General features: G+C 47.5%; 1 protein-coding gene across 2 annotated transcripts in view; it reads right to left on the bottom strand.

The window, feature by feature from the left end:
* PTPN11 (protein tyrosine phosphatase non-receptor type 11) overlaps positions 1-19495 on the bottom strand; it is a 32501-nt gene that overhangs the window by 10563 nt on the left and 2443 nt on the right. For both annotated transcript variants that reach the window (XM_084819406.1, XM_084819407.1), the window contains exons 2-9: positions 14509-14631; positions 13751-13945; positions 12835-13027; positions 11099-11215; positions 8231-8344; positions 4774-4870; positions 3645-3724; positions 1420-1578 (exon numbers count right to left, since the gene is read on the bottom strand). In XM_084819406.1, coding sequence (XP_084675532.1) covers positions 1420-1578; positions 3645-3724; positions 4774-4870; positions 8231-8344; positions 11099-11215; positions 12835-13027; positions 13751-13945; positions 14509-14631 — 1078 coding nt within the window. The remainder of the gene's footprint in view (positions 1-1419; positions 1579-3644; positions 3725-4773; positions 4871-8230; positions 8345-11098; positions 11216-12834; positions 13028-13750; positions 13946-14508; positions 14632-19495) is intronic.

The following is a 19495-nucleotide window of genomic DNA, read 5'->3' on the forward strand; positions in this document are numbered from 1 at the left end:
CCTCCCCTCAAAAGACTAATCCAGTCTGGATCACGCACCATCTCTCACATCACACAAACCCAGCTTTAGCAGCCTCCCGCTTCCCTCTCCCCGACGCCTGTGTTTAACCAACACAGAGATGTTCTTGGGATGTGCGAAAGGGGCGGGGGGCGGGGAAACACACACACAGATGCACACAAGCTAAACGCTGCTACGCCAAGTGGTGACAGTAGCCAAGAATTTATTGGAATGGTTCCTGGCAAGATTGAAAGTGTTGGTGGGGGAAAGCAGATGGTCCAAAGGAAAATAGACAAAAGCACAGACAACTTGCTGACTAGGACGAGGCCCCAAACAGCCCGCCAGCCTGCAGTGGTGCCACTGCCGAGATCTCGTTGGCAGAAGCTGCAGGGAGGGAGGCCCATAGCTGCCGACCTCTAGAGCAAGAAAAGACGATTACGCAGAGCCAACAGAGCCTGGCCCAGGTGTTTGCCAGAAAGCTTTGGAGCCAGGATCCTCTTGGTTTCTTCCCCAGGAAACAGTCATCCCACCACCACCACCACCACTCCCTGTATTTATAGAGAGGAGGCAATCCGCAGTTTCAATTCAGGACTTCCTAACAAGAGAGCAGCCGTGGGAGAAAAACACTGAGAAAGAGCAATGCGTGTGGCATTGAGAAGGCTAAATGAATTAACAAGCGGCATGCCGATGAATGGAGTTCAGAGGGGTGGGGGAGAGAACTGCAGGAACTCCATTCATACAAAGCCAGGCTCTCACTTGTCTCTTTCATGCCACAAGAATAAGCAGCTTCTTTTCTTTAAAGGAAAAGCGTATCTATGCGGTAGCACGATAAGGGATTTTGCGGTGGCAATGAGGCCTCTAGCATCGATTGGCCGAGATGCCCTGAGGTCACAGAGAGGGAGGGAGAAGGACCCCGGCTGCCATTGGCTGAGCTGTTCCAGTAAGAGAGGCAGGGCAAGCAGAAGGGCCTAGGCGAGGAGTACAGGCTCGAGTCTGAGAAAACAAGCACTGGACCTGGGGTGGCAGGGCAGACTCATTTCTGCTTGCTGGGGTGGGGGTGAAGGCTCTGCAGCTGCAACCGAATTCATTCTACCCCGAGGCAGCAGCTCTGCCACAAGTCAAGGCACAGCAGCAGTTTCTGGATGCCCTTAAAAGGGGCAGAGTGGGAGACAGACACAGGAGAAGACAGAGCACTAGAAACCTGGCCTCTTTTTTTAAAAGCTGAACTCCTCAGCCGAGTTCAGCACTTTAGATTCTAACTGTGCTCCGGCGAGATGATGGGCACAGGTGCCCCCGCCCCCACCTGCCCCCACAGATTCTTCTTTTAAAGACATGACAACATCCACTTAACCCACCACACTCAGGGACCGCCCCATGTCATGAGCTCACCTTGGGGGTCATGTCCCCCCACCCCCAATTTACCTTTCCCCTCTCGACTTCTTTTGTCGTCATGACGATCACGCGGGAGTTCTCCTGAAACACCATCCTCCAGAAGTCGTTCACAGTGTTCTGCAAGCAGCCTTGGGTGGCGATGTAGCTTTTCTTGGGCTTCGCATTGTTGCACTTAGTTTCAAACTCCGGCTGTGGATCGAGAGGAATATTGCCAGGCAGGTCGTCTTGGGATGGTGTCCGTGGCAGCGGGCTATGACCCCCAAAGCCCCACCCCCCCATCGCGGCCTGGGCCCTGGACTTAGGACACTTCTGCATCACAGAAGGGACCAGGACATGAAGGACACAGAGAACGGGGGACACCCCCCCTCCCTGGACCATCCAGGCCAGGGGTGGGTAGAAGGCAGGTCTCTGGACGTTTGGGACTTCATCTCCCAGAAGGCGCTGCCAACTTGGCCAATGGTCAGGAATGCTGGGAGCGGAAGTGCAAACCGCCTGGAGATCTACTCTCTGCCCAGCCCTGATCTCGGGAAGTGGCCACTGGGACAAGACCCCTTGCAGGGACTTCCTCAGACGAAGAGGAACAAACCGGTCTTTCTCGGCAACTCTTTCACCGCCCTGCTCACCCCGGAAGTAGCAACAGGAGGAGACATACCAGCCGCAGCGCATGCCTCAGAAACAGAAGGCCCCTTTTATCGAGGGAGGCTCTCCATCAAAGAGAGGGAGGCAGAGAACACGCCCTGCCCCGCAGGATGGCATTGGGTCAGACCTGCAGAGGGACTCCACACGGAGCTGACGCAGCCGGCGACTGGCCATCAGCCCATCAGGATCAGGACTGTCTGCTCCAGCCTCCCCCAACCTGGTGCCCACCAGACATCTGGGACAACAAGCCCCATCATCCCCCAGCCAGCCTGGGGGAGGCTGGCCTACTCGGATCAGTGGAGGCTTCCCAGAATATCAGGCAAAGAGGAGTCTTGCTCAACATCGGCTCCCTGCTCCTCGCCCCCTCCTCAGGTATCAAACCTTCAGCATGCAAAGCAAGTGCTCTGCAACCCCTGAGCTGTGGCCTCCTCCACCTTACCCATGGCCTGGTCTAGGCTTCACCTTGCCCCCGGTTTTCACCACATGCTGGCCCAGCCTCTGGCATTTGCCCAACACTGCACACCTCTTACTACTTTTCTGGGTTTTTGTTTTTGTTTTTACAACAGGGGACTTTTTGATCATGCCCCATGCTCCCCACCCCATTTTTTTAAAGTCCTCACACCTAGAAAGCTTCCCCTTGACATCCTAGTTCTCTCTCTGCGAGGATTTATTTATTTAAATAGAGGAGTATTCCATGATGCGATCCCCCTAACCTGAAGCAGCACAGAGCCCAAGCAGAGGTTGACCTTCTCGTCGGCTGTTTCTGAGAACTAGGTCTCCTTCTGCAACACTGCTTTAACCCATCTCCATCAGGCAGGAAAGAGGGACCAATCCTCTCCTGTGGAACACTGGTAGGAGATATCCCTCCGGACCTCCAGCTAGCAGTGCAGTGGAGCCCAGGCTCACAGGAACGCAGCACTGGCATTTCTTTATTAGCAGGGATGCTGATGTCATCTGCCAGCCCTCAGAATTCCCTGGTCCCTCTGAGCTTAGCTGCAATCCTCATATTAGCTGGGGGTGGGGTGGGTTTTCCTAACAATAACTTGGTTCACACCCCAGAGTATGAATCATGGGTCGTCTCTGAATCATGGATTGTTGTTATTTGCAAATACTGCACTATAGTTTAACTGGGGGTTGTTAACCATGAACACCCCAGGGAGAGAACCTATGGTTTGTTGTTGGTCTGTGAACTCTGGGTTGCTCATTGTTAACAACCCAGAGTTAAACCATGGTGCAGGGTTTGCACGTAACGACAACCCACGGTTCAACAACAACCCATACTCTGGGTTGTTCCTACGTGTGAACCAGGGCAACATTGTTCCTTGTTGTAATATAAAGTATTTTGAGGTGGCTTGGTCTTGAATATGCTATTAAGACCCCTGAGCTTTACAAAAGACCTGGTCCAAGCAGATGAAAACTCCTAGAACTGGTTCATTGATATGGATCAACACAGCTGTCTCCAATCTCCTTGGCGGCGTGGCTACGGGGACTGGCCAAATGAGCAGCTGGACTTCAAAATGTACCTTGACACCACTGCCCCCAGCCCAGCAAAAGAGGAAGACTACACCTTTCCCTTTGGCTGGAGAAGTCCCCATAAACCAGGGGTGTTATCTTACCATGATAATATTGGCATTTATATAATCGGAAACAGGCTCATTTGGATCACCATCATGAAGAACAACTCTGGTATGGTCAACTGGAAGAAAGAAAACACAAACAAGCGGTTTAATATGCACTGTATTAAACATCTGTCACCAGCAACTGCTAAACCAGGCTCATCAACAGTCACCTGGGGCCTGGTCACCTAGGGCGAGTCAGAATTGTGTCCACACAAGGAAGAGTTACATAAGTTGGTTCTTTGTCTTTTAGGTCACAAACAGCACATTTGCAGGCCAGCAAGGCTAGTAAAAATAATGCCTGTGTGCAGAACGGCCAGCTTGTTGCACCTTCTCTGGGTAAAAGCAGCCACATGCAAGTCAGATTTCATACTAAGCTGCTTGCCTACAATGATCTCTGGTCCCAATTTGGGGGGCAAGGGCAGGGGGAGGAGAACACCTGCCCCAGATTGAGAATTTCTCCTTCTGTCTTCCCATCTCTGCCTGCCTTCAGCTTGTCCAGGCCAGGTAGAAACAGGGAGTCTTTGGGAGTTAGCGCCACACACGTATATCCAAAATTACAAGGACTAGGATCTTGCTTTTTTAAAAAAATAAATAAACCCTAAGATTTAGAACGAAACATTCTCTGGAATCTAAACTCCATGCCCAGTGACAACCAGCTGCCTTTCCGCTAACACTACATCCTGATGCTTTGTCTAAAAGACAACATAGAAACAATACTTCCCATGTTGCTGCCTGGGAATGATGGGAGTCGTGGTCCAACACATTTAGAGGGCAGCAGGTTGGGGAAGGCAAGCCTGCTCTGATAACAGCTCTCCAAGGTCTCAGTCACAGATCTCTCCTGCTGGCCGACCCTTTTAACTGGGGAAGCTGGAACCTGAAGCGCGCACCTTCTTCGTAACAGACAGAAGGCATCAATAGTAAACTGGATGATTCTTAGCGGCCCACAAAACCTCGGGTGTTTGAACAGCCCTTCTGAACTGGGCATCACCCAGGTGAGTTGGACTACACCTCCTATCAGCCTCAGCCATGGGATAATGGGAGCTGTAGTCTAACACATCTGGGGAGGGAAGACAAAGTTTGGTGAGGCAGTGTTAGGAGAAGATAAAGGAGACCCTTCAATACTCACAGGGCAAAATGTTTTTGTATCTGTTCTTGTTCTTATTCTCTTGCCGCTGCCCCTCTTTACGGCTGTACAGGAGTTTGCATTCTTGCTGCTGGAGAGTCTAAAAGGAAAGCCAAACAGGTCAAAGGAATTTGGAGCAAGTTTTCCAGCCTCTTCCCCAGACCATCTCCAAGTTTCGCCAGTCTTGCTGAAGAAGTGAAACACTTTGAAAGGCTCTCCTAAGCCACTACCAGACCAAATTCAAGGTGTTACCACTAAGGTACAAAACCCTAAATGGCTCTGGACCCAGGTACTTGAAGGACTGCCTTCCCCAGTAGCGACCTGCAATTTAAAATGGACCAGGGAGGTTATGCTTGTGGCGCCCTTGAGGCCCATGGGGCTCCCACGTGACAGAGCCTTCTTGGTGGTGGCACCCCAACTGTGGAACTCCCTTCCACTAGGGATTCGGCTGTCCTCCACACTGTTATCATTCAGGCACCAATTAAAGATGGATTTGTACAAGCTTTGAGAGTACAGGCAAATTTTTTATCTGTTTTGGGGTGTTGTAGTGATGGGTTTATCGAGTTATGATGTTCATGCTCTCATGTTATATTGCTTGTATATGAGCTGACAGCCATCCTGTGCTCCTTGCGAGAAAGAGCAGGATATAGATATAAATTTTTAAAAATACAAAACCCAGAGCAGGGAGCAAGAGACTGGCAAAAAGCTAGCAGGACACAATCCACCACAGCGAACTACACTTTGCCTTCTTAGCGTCGTTTAAATGAGGCCTCTCTTCTTCTTCTTGCTCCCAATAAGTGGAAATGTTCAGCAGGTCTCTCAAAATGTGCAACGCAGCCAGAGAGGGTCCTCTGAGATGGGAACACGGAGGGAGCAGGCAAGGTCACAGTTCCTCCTAGTGGCGTTCTAACGACTGGACATACACACAAACCTTACCTTCCAGGTAGCCACCCTTGCCCCGTATCTAGAGATGAAACAGCAACCCCACCCCGAAGCAAACAAAGCCGAGACTGGCCAACCCCTCTATACATCCCACATGCTCTGCCTTTGAGAGGCCTGGCTACAGGCCGCTGTTCTAATGGTAAGTACAAGCCTTTAAAATGTAACAGCAACTCGACATCCGGTCGGCGCCACTTCGCTCTGGCAAACGTTCTGCGGAGGCTCCGCAGGTGGCCCTCTCAAACCACTTTTAAAAGGTTGAGAAACCTTTTCATCTTTCCCTGGAATTAAAAGGGAAAGCTAGAGTACCATCTGGATAAGCTTTTGGAAGGACAACTCCTTTTGCAAAGCGGCAGAAGGGCTGCATTCTAAGGTCAGTTTTTCCGGAGCGTCGTCTACTCAAAGTTGTTTTGGAAACTCCTAGGTAGTGAGGAGACTTCAGGGCTGACGAGCACCAATTTTAGTTAGTAATTTTGAACTGAAAATAACAACATCTGAGGACCTGCAAAATTTGTTTACGTGACTGTTTATGTGACTGTTTGTTTCTAACTATTTCTACCTGCCTTATCTTTGGAAGAGAGGGATGGCAGCATCAAAGGGAAGGAAGAAAACTGTTGGACCACCATCAACCCCCCCAACCCCCCCTTTGTTAAAGACTTCTAAAGACCCTGCAGATTTAGGGAAGGTACTGGCCTTGATAAAAACTTTGTCTTTTCAACTAGCAGAACAGGCTAAGAGGCTGGATGTAATCCAAGATTCCATTACTATCCTTCAAGGGGCTGTGGATTTAATTAATAGCTCTTGGCAAAAAATGGAACTGAAGGTCAATGCCCTCCAAGAACAGATTTCTGTGCAAGAAACTACAATGCAAGCCAGTCATAATGTCATGTCTGCTAGAATTTCTCAATTGGAGGCATACTCATGCAGGGCAAACCTGCACATCCTGGATATTAAAGGTGTGCCTGATGGGATAAGCCTGCCTAAATTCCTGGATAAATTTCTGCATGAGCTACTTGCTCTGCCAGCTGATTATTTACTGGATATTGAGCATGCATACCGTGTTCCAGGTGCAGCTCGTGGCCAATCGGACTGCAAATGTCATAGTCCAATTTGCAAGAGTCTCTATAAAAAAATCATATCCTACATTTGGCTAGAGAAATGAAAGGACTTTTTTCAGGGCCAAATCAAGACAAAGTTATGCTGTTTCCAGATTACACCAAAGAAATTGCTGACAAAAGAAGGCAATTTACCAAGGCGAGACATCACGCAAGGCAAATGAATTTACAATATCATATTAAATATCCTGCTATATTATGTATTCTTTTTAAAGGCCAGATGAAAACATTTTTAAATCATGAACTGGCGGAGGCTTGGTTAGCTGGCATACAAAGTAAAATCCAGGAGTCATCTTTTCTAGCTTCGTGAGCTGAGAATTCTTCAATCAAGATTGCTCTTTGGATTTGTTCAGGCTACAAGGGCCAGGCAGTATGCCAATGAGGATTGTTTATATATATTCCTGTTTTCTTCTTATTACTTCTTTTTTATATTAGATATGATATACTTTACACACAATTTTTATTTGGGTGTGTATAGATATGTACACACATACACACACATACACACACACATACATACAGAAATGATATTATTTAAAATATAGATAATATAAAATATATTCATGATTTGTTATTATTTTTTACCCTTTTCTTTTCTTTTTTTTTCTTTTCTTTTTTTACTATTATTATTATCATACTATGAGACCTTGATTAGTAATATTTTTAACTGGCTAAATTATTAAGCTCTATTATTATATATTAACTGAAGGGCAATATATGCTTAGTGGAAATGAATTGTATGCTTCCTTCCGTGTTATAAGACTGATGATATGATATTGAAATTTAAGGTTGATTATCTATGCTGTATTGAAGTGTAATAATGGCAATGATATAGGTATAATTTTTTAAATAGAATGATACTTGAAGTCTGTGTGTAATGAAGTTTAAATTTAATCCCTTGAAGTAACTTTTTATATTTTTTTCTTTTCCCCTTTGGCTTTCATCCCCCTTTTGTCTTTTTTTTTTCTTTCTCCCCCCACCCCTTCTTTTTCTTGTTATTGCTGTGTCCTCTTAAGAATACTGTATTGTTGGAAACTGTAGATAATTGGGTTGTTGCTATTGTTTATTTCATTTATAAAGATTAAAAATAGAATAAAAAGTATTTTTTTAAAAAAATGTTAACAGCAACTCACAATCACTGCTCTAAACAGATTTATTAAATGCACAACCGCAACTTAAATGCTAGGCACCAGCAGCGAAACAACTACCTCATGAGTTCAAATCAATGACCTGGTTTGCAAACCATGGTTTAATGAACCATGATTTGCTGAACTGTGTGCTGTTATGTGTGAACCCAGGACAGGTTTTCCCTCCAAGTTTAAAAAATAAGTGAAGAAGCCATAACAGTGCTATTTACTGAGTGCTTTGCCCACCCGACATGTTGCTGAGACCTCTTGCCACGTTACCTCAAATTCTTCCCAAAAGCCCTGCTTCACTTTGTCGGTGGTCTCTGCCAGCTTGCTCAGCTCCCGCACACGGCTCTCGATCTCTGCTGCGTTGATGCGGGTGGTGTTGAGGGGCTGGTGGAAGGAAGAAGAGAAAGAGGCCAGTTAACCTAGAGCACGCCAAGAACAGCTGCTTGGCAGGTTCCTTAGCCACAGGTGGACTCAGAACGTGGGCCTTCCAGGAGCTGGTCTTGAACTTGGGCCTTCCAGCCCCCACATTCGTACACACAGCCACACACCTTGACTGGCTCTTGGCCTTGCTCCACCTCTGCAATGAGTCACCCCCCCATTCCGGTCCCCATGTACAAAGTCACCGCTTAAGCAGGGATCAGAGCACCATCCGGGATAAGGAGAAGCCAAAACAGCCTTCCCCAAATCTGGTGCTCTCCAGATGTGTTGAACGGCATCTTTCATGACCTCCAGGAGTGTGACCAACGTTTAGCCATTTTTTCTTTTCTTTTTTAAATAAACTGCCATTCATCCACAGGATGGTGTATACAACATTAAAAACAAACAGATTCAATATAAACACCATACAAAACCCATCTAGCTCACTTACCGGCAGTGGGCAGGGATGGGCAATGGACAGCCACTGGGGTTTTTGTATCCTAGCCTCTCCTCTCCTCATTCCTGCCCACCAGGATGCCCCCTTTTTGACCTCTATGAGATTGTCTGAGGTTGCTGTTGCGACTCAGAAGGCAGCCACCATGGTTCTTTCCGTGGCGACTGTGAGGGGGCGGCGAGGAGGAGATTCGATGCCAGATTCCCCCTCCCGAGGTTGTAACAGTGCCTATGGCCTTGGGAGAGGGACTCTGAAATATCCTGTGGTCCCTGGGACTATAGGATTGCGCCCTAAAGAGCAAACTAAATAAAGAGACAACAAGAACAACTACAACCTCTTCCACCAGCAAGCCAAAGAAAAACACAAGAATCAATTCAATATTAAAAAAAACTTTTAAATTATTAAAATACCTGGGCAGAATGTTTTATTTTTGGTGCCAAATTAAAAGTCAGGACTTTAAGTTTAGAGAGAAAAGATGCCTAAGGAGGGATGTGACCGAGGCTCATAAATGATGGACTGTGGGGAGAGAGAGAGACAGAGAGGGAGGGAGCACACGCAGGGGTTTTTACTCCCCTTTATAACATGAGAGCTCAGAGTCACCCACTTAACTGGATTGGCAATAGACTCAGGAGGACAGCACAATACATTATTTTATTTATGGGATGTGCTGCCTCAAGATGGCTCCTGAAGGGAATTAGACAAATTCACACAGGAAGGTGCAGTTAGCACAGGCTGCCATACTTAAATGGGACCTCTGTGCTCAGAAGCAGTGTATCTCTGAATACCACTTGCTGTGGAGCAACAGCAGGAGAGGGCTCTTGGCCTTCGAGTCCCGCAGGTATGCGTCCCAGAATCATCTGGATGTCTGCTGCGGGGGAAGTAGAAAACTGGACTAGATGGTCATGACTGGGGGGGGGGCAACGGGGGTTAAAGCCACATAGGAGGAAATAGGAGCAAAAGCACGGAACAGGTGTCTGTTGCTTCACCGTTTTTCCAGGTGAGATGGTTTGTCTTTTGAAAATGAGTCTTTCCATTTGGACCGAGAAATGTGTCCCCCTGGGAGGTGTGGCTACTCAGTAACTTCTGGGGAGGGAGAAAGGTGCACCCTCTCAAATCTATTCAATATATTGAATCTTAACATAAAAAGAAAATATATATCTCCATGTGGGAAAGATTTAGTAATAATTTAGTAATAATTGTCTGACAACGTTTGGAATAAGATTTGTACCTTAATTAAGAGTCCCCCTGCAAGCTTCTCTGTCAGAGGAGCAACAACATAAAATTGTTTTAGTACCAGTATTTGACCTCCCCTAAAGCTGAATAAGATAGTTAAAATACCAATAGAGATTTACAGGCTGGAAACACTCTTACTTTGTGAAGATGGTGGGCTCTTTTTCAAATATACTGGTTCCAAATATTAAAGCCCATTGCTCAAATAACAGGGATTCAACTGAATTCCAGTCCTTTGATTATTCTATGGAATGGCCTGGCTAAGAACTACCCCTCTGTGACAAGACTTCCTAGTATCAGTCTTCTATTAGCCACGAAGCTTGTACATGCTCAACACTGAAAGAAGCCTGTGATTCCCAAAATTAGGGCAGGCTTCCCTATCCTGGTGCCCTCCAGATGTGTTGGACTACAATGCCCATCATGCATAGCCAGCTCTTCCAGGTTGGGGAAGGCTGCTTTAAAGAACAGTTAATTAAGGGTGCAATCCTATGCATATTTAGACAGAAGAAAATCTTACATCTCCCAGCATTTGTCAGCCAGCCATGCTGGCTGGGGGACGCTGGGAGTTGTAGGACTCTTTTTGTCTAAACACGCATAAGATTGCACCCCAAAGCTGTTTTTGTGACTGCCAAGATGGACAGGCCAACAGATGAAAACCACAGAAGAAACTGACTTGGGTCCTGGACATGATTTATTGCATTCCGAATGCCTGCAGTTATTTGTAATTCTTCTCCTTTTTGCAACCCCCCTGTCCCCAATCAGACATGCACACATTCCCATATTTGGGGCAGACAGGGGAGCCAACAAATGTCAAACAGGTCATACCAATCAATCATATTCAGCATACAATCACAAACCCATTCAAAACCTCCCACAGCAGCAAGACCCGGATGGAGCAACAGCAATGACAAAGGGTTCACCCAACAAACAAGAGCACGCACGCCCACCCCGCAGCCATTTTCAGAGGACTGGGGCTGGCATTCCCCAAAAACCCCTGTAGCTGCTCTCCAGTGCAAAGGGCTCCCCTCCCCTCTCACCTGCTTCAGCTGGAGAACCGTTCCCAGAGTTTCGACCATGGGGTTCTTCTTGTAATGTTCTACAAGGTCTGTCAAGGAGTCAAACTTCTCCCCTCCGCCAACATCATACTTCATGTCCTTTGAAGGAAGGATGGAAAGGTGCTGGTTAACTACAGCAGAAGAGGGCACGCCTCAGGCTGCCAGGATCTACGTTTTAATTTTTTACTAGAACTCTGGAGCCTGCTGCCAAGTACTGAGGGACCGTCGCTCCGAGGTAGAGCCCCTGCTCTGCATGGAGAAGGTCCCGGGTTCGAAACCTTAGCATCTCCAGGTAGGGCAAGGAAAGAATCCTGCCTGAATCCCTGGAAAGCCTTTGCTGCCAGTCTTTGTTAACAATAATGGGCTAGATGGACCCAGGGTCAGGCTCAGTATAAGGCAGCTTCCTATGTACTGGCTTAGGGGCACAGGCACACTTTGCATTAAGGAACATGGTGCTTCTGAGCATGTGCCCAGTGTGCAAATTGTTTGCAGTACTGAAAATGAGCTTACAGTTTTTTTCACTCAAAAACTGACTCCTGATTTTCTCCCCCCGCCCCCAAATATGCCTACATTTCAATACATTTACTCCAGGACAGTCACCCCAATTAACAAAACTTTAGCCATTACTGTGAGAAGTTACTTTTAATTCATGAATGAATTGATTACGTCTGAATAAATTGGCATATGACTAAACCCATGGCCTTGGCAAAAAAGCACACTTGTTCTGCTTCAAGATGATGCACTTACTGTATGTATGTGGCATCTTGGAAGATGCACCCCCTCCCTCTCTCTTACACACAAACAAACACACACACACACAGAAGAGGTGATGGCTCTTCCAAGAAAGCACTCACCGTCTGCAATTTTTGTACATACTCAAATTAAAAATAATCAACACACTTTAAAATAGTGTCTGTGATGCCCGGTTGAGCAAGGATTGCTACAGCTGGGATTGTTTCGCTTGGAAAAAAGGAGAGTCAGGGGAGACAGGATAGAGGGGTACAAAATCATGCATGGTGTAGAGAATGTGGAGAGGGAGACATTTTTCTCTGTCTCTCATACTTCTAGAACCCAACGGGGTCCTCCCATGAAGCTGATTGGTGGGAAATTCAGGACAGACAAAAGGAAGGACTTCTTCACACAGCACAGAGTTAAATTACGGAATTCGCTACCACAAGATGTGGTGATGGCCACCAATCTGGATGGCTTTAAAAGGGGATTAGACAGATTCCTGGAGGAGAAGGAATTTCTACTAGTCCTGATGGCTCTATGCTACCTCCAGTATCAGAGGCACTGTGCCTACATACATCAGCTGCTGGGGAACATGGGTGGGAGGGTGCTGTTGCACTTGGGTCCACTTGTGGGTTCCTGGTTGACAGCTGGTTGACCCCTCTGTGAACAGAATCCTGGACGGCATGGACCCTGGGTCTGATCCAGCAGGGCTCTTCTTGTGTTCTTCCTACGATGGCTTTTCCATAGACTAAAAACGTTTCCAGCCAATTAATCCCCAGAATGAATCGATTAATGGTGGTGAGGTGGCTGTACTGTGCTTCTGCCGGGAAAGAGAAGGGGGCAACCAGCCAGGGTGAGACCCGGGGCCCAACCTTTCTACCTCCGAGAAAGAACACCTGGGCACGCATGCACCCCCAAATGCTTCAGAGATGTCCCCCCTACACATTTTTTTACTTATTTGTTTCAGCTGCGCCCCACTCCTTTACCTGGCACCGGATCATGACATGCGTCACTTTGGATTTCCCATCATTGCTCTCTCCTTTATCATCTCCCGTCCGGACAGAAAGGACAAAGTCCCCAGGATGGCTCTGGCTCTCGCGGACCAGAAAGCTCCCATGTTTCCCCTTTTCCGTTAACAGCTTCTCTGCTTCTTTTCCAGAAAGATGACCATGAAACCACCTTCGGGAAGACAGCAAAACACAGCCGGTCGCTCCATATTTATTTATTCAAGGCACTGCTATCCCACTCTGCAATCAAAGGACTCCCTGAGTGGCTTACAACAATCAGCTATCGGACAGTCCCTGCCCTCAGGCTCACCGCTGAAAGTTCCTTGCCCCCCTCACCTGCACTCAGCAACAACGAAGGAGTCAGAGAAGCACTGCCCAAATTTCTAATAGCTGGGACATGTGCTTTAAAAAAATAAAAAATAAAAATGGGAAACGCACTTCACTCTTATTAACACACATAAGAGCAAGACTTCCCCATCTTTAGAAGGGGCCCCAGCCTGAAGGGAAGGCTGCCTGCAAGCAGAGGAATCATTAACCGGATCTGTGGCACTGCAGCGCCACCACTGCAGGAGGCTAGAGGGCAGTACTGCAGCTTTCAACCCAGGAGGTACCAGGCAATACAAGGGGCCAATAAGGTCTCACCAAGCCCTATGAAGCTGCTGACAACGGCTTGATTCCCCAGACTGAGCCAGTAGGCTTGCCTTGGGGCAGCTGCTTGCCAAACCAACCGTGTGCCTCCAGGTTGCGAAACCCAACACTGGCCACACCCGGCTCTTCCAGTCAGTCTGGAGACAGGTACTTCCTTTGCTCTACCACGTTCCACAGGCCCCATCAGGAAATCATCCTGCTTGGCACCCAGCCACCTCCTCCTGACGTTCCCTGACCTCTGTCTCACCTTTCCGAAGTGGGGTCAGCACAATTGAGTGGATACTTCAGCTCAATCACATCACCATTCTTCTCCTTGAGCTGCCCGTGATGTTCCATGTAATACTGAACCAACTCAGCCAAGGTGGCAAATTTTTCCCCTCCATAGAGGTCATAGTAGTCGCCTGTATTCTGGATCTTGATGTGGGTGACGGCTCCATTCCGCCTGTGCATAGCGCACGGGCATGGAGGGGGAGAGAAGAAAAACAAGAAGCCAACTCTTAAGAACGTACATATACAAGCATACAACATTGCCTCGTATGGGGTCAGACTGTGGCTCCATCTCGCCCAGGACTGTCTGTACCAGCCTTCTCCAACCTGGTGCCCCCCAGATGTTTTGGACTACAACTCCCATCATCCCTGACCATTGGCCATGCCGGCAGGACTGATGGGAGTTGGGGAAGGCAGCTCTACACTGACTGGCTGTGGCTTTCCAGGGTCTCTGAACTTAGACAAGGTTTTCTCTCTCCCAGCTCTGATCCCCTCCATTGCCTTCATCCTCCACTTCCTTTGATGGCAGAGAGGGAAAAGTATTGGCCAGCTACACAATGCAAATAGGCTACACTCTCTCTCCCCCCGCCCCCCCGTTATTCGCAGTCATCTACTGTGGGGCAGTCACCTGCTCCCAAAAAGCTTAGTAGATTCATCAAATTGCTTTTGATTACTGGAGACAGAACCTGGGGGCGCCTCCCGCATGCAAAAAGCTCTCACGACACGCAACCAACTTACCGAACCGAAAGGGTGAAGTCCCCTGGGTTGCTTTTGCTGGGCCGGGCCAGAAAGCTGCCATCAACTCCTCGTGTCAGGAGGAGGTTCTCTGCCTCCACACCAGTAATATTTGGGTGAAACCATCTAAAGGGGGGCAGGGGGAGAAGGAATAATTTTTAAAAGCCACTGTTTAGGGAGCCAGAGGTATTGACCCCAGAAATCTGAGTCATCAGCCAAACTGCTAGCAAGTCCTTTTGAGGCCCCCTAAAAAAAATGTTTTAAACCCTTCTAGGCTGCCTACCTGCATAAACCTATGTTGATAACACGGGGAACTACCTGATACTGGGTCAAACCACCGATCCACCTCGAGATCAGTACTGTCGACACTGACTGGCTGCGGCCCTCCAGGGTTTCAAACAGAAGTCTTTCCTAGCCCTACTTGGAGATGCCAGGGATTGAACCTGGAACTTTCTGTATGCAAAGCAAGGGCTCCACCATGAAGCTACAGCCCTTCCCTTGTTTTGGTCTTATATGGTAAATTAAAGAGAAAGAGAATTGGTCCTCTTGGCATTTATAGCCCCTTCCCTGCCCGGTCACCTGGAGGCATCATCCAGCTATCACAGGCGAGCAGCTGTTTACACACCCAAGTAAAGTAAGACAATGGGATCAGAGTATGCAGACCTTCAGAGATTTCTCGTCTCAAGATACAAAGCTTTTTATTCATGGCAGGAGCCCTGTGGAAAGCCTTTAGACTTCCAATCACTTCATCAGACAGAGCAAGACAAACCAAGAAGGCAAGTACAACCTCATGCCTCACAAAAAGCACCGTGCCGCAGCGGAAGGCGACCAGGAGTCCACTCCTGCCTCTTGAAGATTCAATTCCAGAGGCTTCCTCCGAAGTCTTGGGGGCTGGCAGACCGTGTCAAGAGTGGACTCCGTCCCGAGGTGGCAATACCTTGCTCTGATGCAAATGCCTTCCCTATATCCTCTTGGCCTCGGCCACCCACAGCCACCCTCCCCAGAGACTAATATAGCACCTTGCTGGCCAAAACCCCCACACAGGCCGCACCTTTTGACTCGGCATTCGCCGCCTATGCCATCAGCGTTGTCTGGCTTATTTTTAGAAATCTGGTTAATTAAACCAACATTTCAGCTCAAGCTGAGCTCCGCGCCCCAGAGTGAAAATTCAAGGCCCAGGGAGTTGAAAAGCTGAAGGAGCTATTACTGGTAATGGATGTATTTATATAGTGCAGCCTTTCCTGACCTGGTGCCTCCCAGATGTGCTGGGGATGGCCATGGCTGGGGATAATGGACCCTGTAACCCAGCACATCTGGGAGGCACCAGGTCAGGGAAGGGTGATACACTGCCATCAAGGTACATGGCGCTTGGAGCAACAGAGCCAAGTGCTGGGTCCCTGCCCTGACCAGGTTACAATCTAGATCTAGACTTCAATGGGGAGAAAAGGTAAAAGGAGAGGTCAGTGACACAGAATAGATCTACCCCCCAAATCAAGCAAAATCAGACAAAGAACCCTAGCCAGGCATCTGTCGTGCAGAACTTTTGTAAAGGACAGCTGGAAAAGGCAAGAAAGGCCTCCCTGTCTAAACCGCTGCCCACCAGGCCTCCCAGGAACTCCCCACAGAAAGATGGCTGCAAAGAAATGGTTTCAGATTGCTCAAGGAAGCTAGCCAAGCTGTACACCACAGGGCAGGGCGAGGAAGAAAAACTCCTGGGCGATCAAGCTGGGTAGGTAAAGTAATTCTCCCCAATTCCAAATATGGCAACCACCAAGACTCCCGAGTGAGCTCAATACCATCACGAGGAAAAAGATCTTGGGCAATCAAGATCAAGCAGCCTGCTGCAACTGGAAAACAACATACAAAGGATAAGCAGAGCAGTCAAGGGCATAAGCTGGAAACTCCCCAAATTCCCTTGGTGGCTTTAGGCAAGCCACTAGCTCTCATCGCCCTCCCATCTGTATTACGGAGATGACGTCACCGCACCCTTGCACAACCACGCTGGCTCAGGGATACTGGGAGTTGTAGTCCAACAACATCTGAGGATACCAGGCTGGGGAAGGCTGCATTACCGTCTTATCTTGCAGGGACTGTTATAAGTATCATTGATGTAATACATGCAAGTTAGGGGTGCCTAAAATACCTGTGATTTTCAGCTCTGACAGGGAAATCTCTGGAGCAGGCAGCAGGTTCAAGGCTGCCATCAATGGATCCGCAAAAAGAACAGGGGAAGGCAGGGGTGGCAATAAGATGATGCATACTTATGGCAAATGCAGGTAATACGCGCATGATGTGCAATGGTGAACCAGATCAGCAGTAGACTGCTTAGAGGTGCCTTTACTTTTGAAACAGGTAATGTGTTGGTCAATTAAGCCAGCTGCAGATAAAAATACACATGCAATGCACAAGGAGGATCAGCTTCTGTGGACAATGCCAATTTGTGGAAAGCAAGAAATGGGACAGGTTGCGCACATCCCAAATGCGAATCCCTTTGAACAATAGGACTGCTGTGTTATGCACCGAGGTCATGCTGAATACCATGTCCTCTGTGGAATTATAGTAGCCTGTTAGAACACTCCTTTAGAAAAACAATGATTCCCACATAAAATCAAGGAGGCTGAGCCAAAAGCTACATTGGCATAAAGATAGGGCGCTCTGCTAGACCAGTGGTTTATGGTTCAGACCTAAAGCCAAACCATAATTGGTTTGCGGTTTCTGAACCAATATCATCTGACAAACTGATAGCTTGCAAGTGTATGCCAAACCAGGTTCTAAAGCCATGGTGCAAAGGTGGTTTGCAATGGTGTGGTTTGGAGTTGCATCACAACCAAAACCATGGTTTGGGACATAACACCCCGCCCCCCACAGTGATTGCCATGTGGAACTTATCTGGGGATTCTCAGGGAAAGCAGAGACGGGAAAACAACACAAACCATGGTTTGCCTGTACACCTAGAACACAAATCATATGTTGGAGTCTAAACCATGGTTAGCACAAACCATAGTTGGTATTATGTCTGATCCAATCCAAACTGTGTCCCAAGGAAACTGCAGGTTCCTTTTATCAGAAGTTCCTGAATGAGAAAATCAGTGATGGCAGACAAGCTTCTCTGAAAGACAGATGGGCCACCATGACCAATCGACCCAACCAATGCCCCAAAAGGTGAACCCTTAAATCTGCACCTTCGAAAGTCCTGCAGAAGTCCCATGGCAGTCAGGCAGAGCGCGGTCCGCAAGCAAGTTGACCCAAAAATGGCATTGCTGAAGGCAGAAAGTTCGAAAGCCACTGCTCTTGGCTAGATGCCTCTTTGCCCGAAGGAAGGGAAGAAGACACAACCGGGGGTGGGGGGCGCCTTGAAAATCACTTCTCACCATTCCCCGCTCCACCCATTACCTTCCAAGACCTCTTTTGCTCTGACCTTCTACCACCCACCTCTGCAGCCCACCACAAATGTTTTCCCTTTCAAAGATTAAGAAATGTAAGTTATGAACACCTGGCAAACTCTAAGTGATCATCACAGAAAGTTGAGGGGGCTGGGGGCGGGGTAGTGCACTACTAAAGGAACCATTGTGGAGACATGAAGCAGAGACCATTAAAAGCACCAGACTCAAAGAGTTGAGCAGAACCCGGAGGAAGAAAACAACTTCCGGCGGTCGCTAACTGAGGTTGCTGCTCTATTTGCAGCTTTTGTTCTAAGGCTATCTGGTGCTCCAGGTATATTTGGCTCCAAGTGGGAAGACACACTTGTCCACAGCCTGAAATAGAAGGATATGGGGGCGTATCAACTCAGACGTAGGACAGCAAGTTATGCGAAGTGGTTCCGGAGACATGATAGGAACAAGAATGCTTGGACAACTTCAGACACACATTTAGGGATGATATCCTGCTCAATGCTAGGATTTGGGGTGGGTTAGATGGTTTTATAAACACCGAGAAAAATGATGGAGGGATTGCCAGAAGTTCAAAGATTTCTCAAAAGAGTTTTTTAACATCTTCAAAAGCTATGACAGGTGAGGGACTTCTGCTACAACCTCTGACTTTAAGATACATAAAGGATATTAATAAAGCACAACCAGGAATTAGCTATTCATATGTTTGGTACTGCTAGAGTAGAATTAGTATTAAATGGAACTGAAATATTTCAACTGACAACGTGATCAGGAGAGTATGGAACACAAAGCTAATAAAAGCGATACACATAATTTGATAAAGGAAAGAAGACAGCAAAAATATCTTTCAAGAAAAAGCATGGATCATATTTTTGAATGTCTGAATTAGAAATAATGGAAACATAATGAATGCATCTCCTGGAATTACTACACTGAAAAAAATTGTAATGATGTAATGGAAGAAGCGAGTAGTGTACATTTTTAAAAGGAAAAAATGATACTGCTGGCCCTAAAAGGCTGACAATATTAAGCTGTATAGAGGAAAAGGTGAAATGGGGCATCACAAAACAGGGCTGGAAAATTATTTCTCACTCCTAGGCTCAAGCCTTACACAAGAAATTGAGGGGGGGGATCCAATTTTTTTAGCACCAATCACCTTCCTCAGAACCCTCCACCATATCTCAAGCTTGTAAAAGGGTTGTTTCATTAACAATTGCAAAGCAGGCAGAAATGCAACTGGAGTAGCTTTCCTTAGTACAGAGGTGCAACAATAAATGTCATCCACTGACTATCTACCTTCAGCACAGCTGGGGAAACCACAGGAAGTGCCCTGCCAGAGAAGAAAAGGGGCGACTCTTTGCCCATAATTCAGACACTCCAACTGAGCAAAGGGAGGTCTAATTTCTTTGAAACAAGGGGTGGGGCAAAGGGAGAGAAGGAATCTGAACCCAGTTAACACCCATCAAGAGACAGCAATAGATAATGCTGGGCACAGGAAACTGGTGGCCCTCCCAATGTTATTGGACTACAACTCCCATTACTCCTGACTACTGGCCATGCTGGCTGGGGAGAGCTGGAGTCCATCATGCTGCCCACCCTCC

Source organism: Heloderma suspectum, chromosome 13, assembly GCF_057233095.1.
Source record: "Heloderma suspectum isolate Gila_16-S chromosome 13, 16-S_ref, whole genome shotgun sequence".
Lineage (NCBI taxonomy): Eukaryota > Metazoa > Chordata > Lepidosauria > Squamata > Helodermatidae > Heloderma > Heloderma suspectum.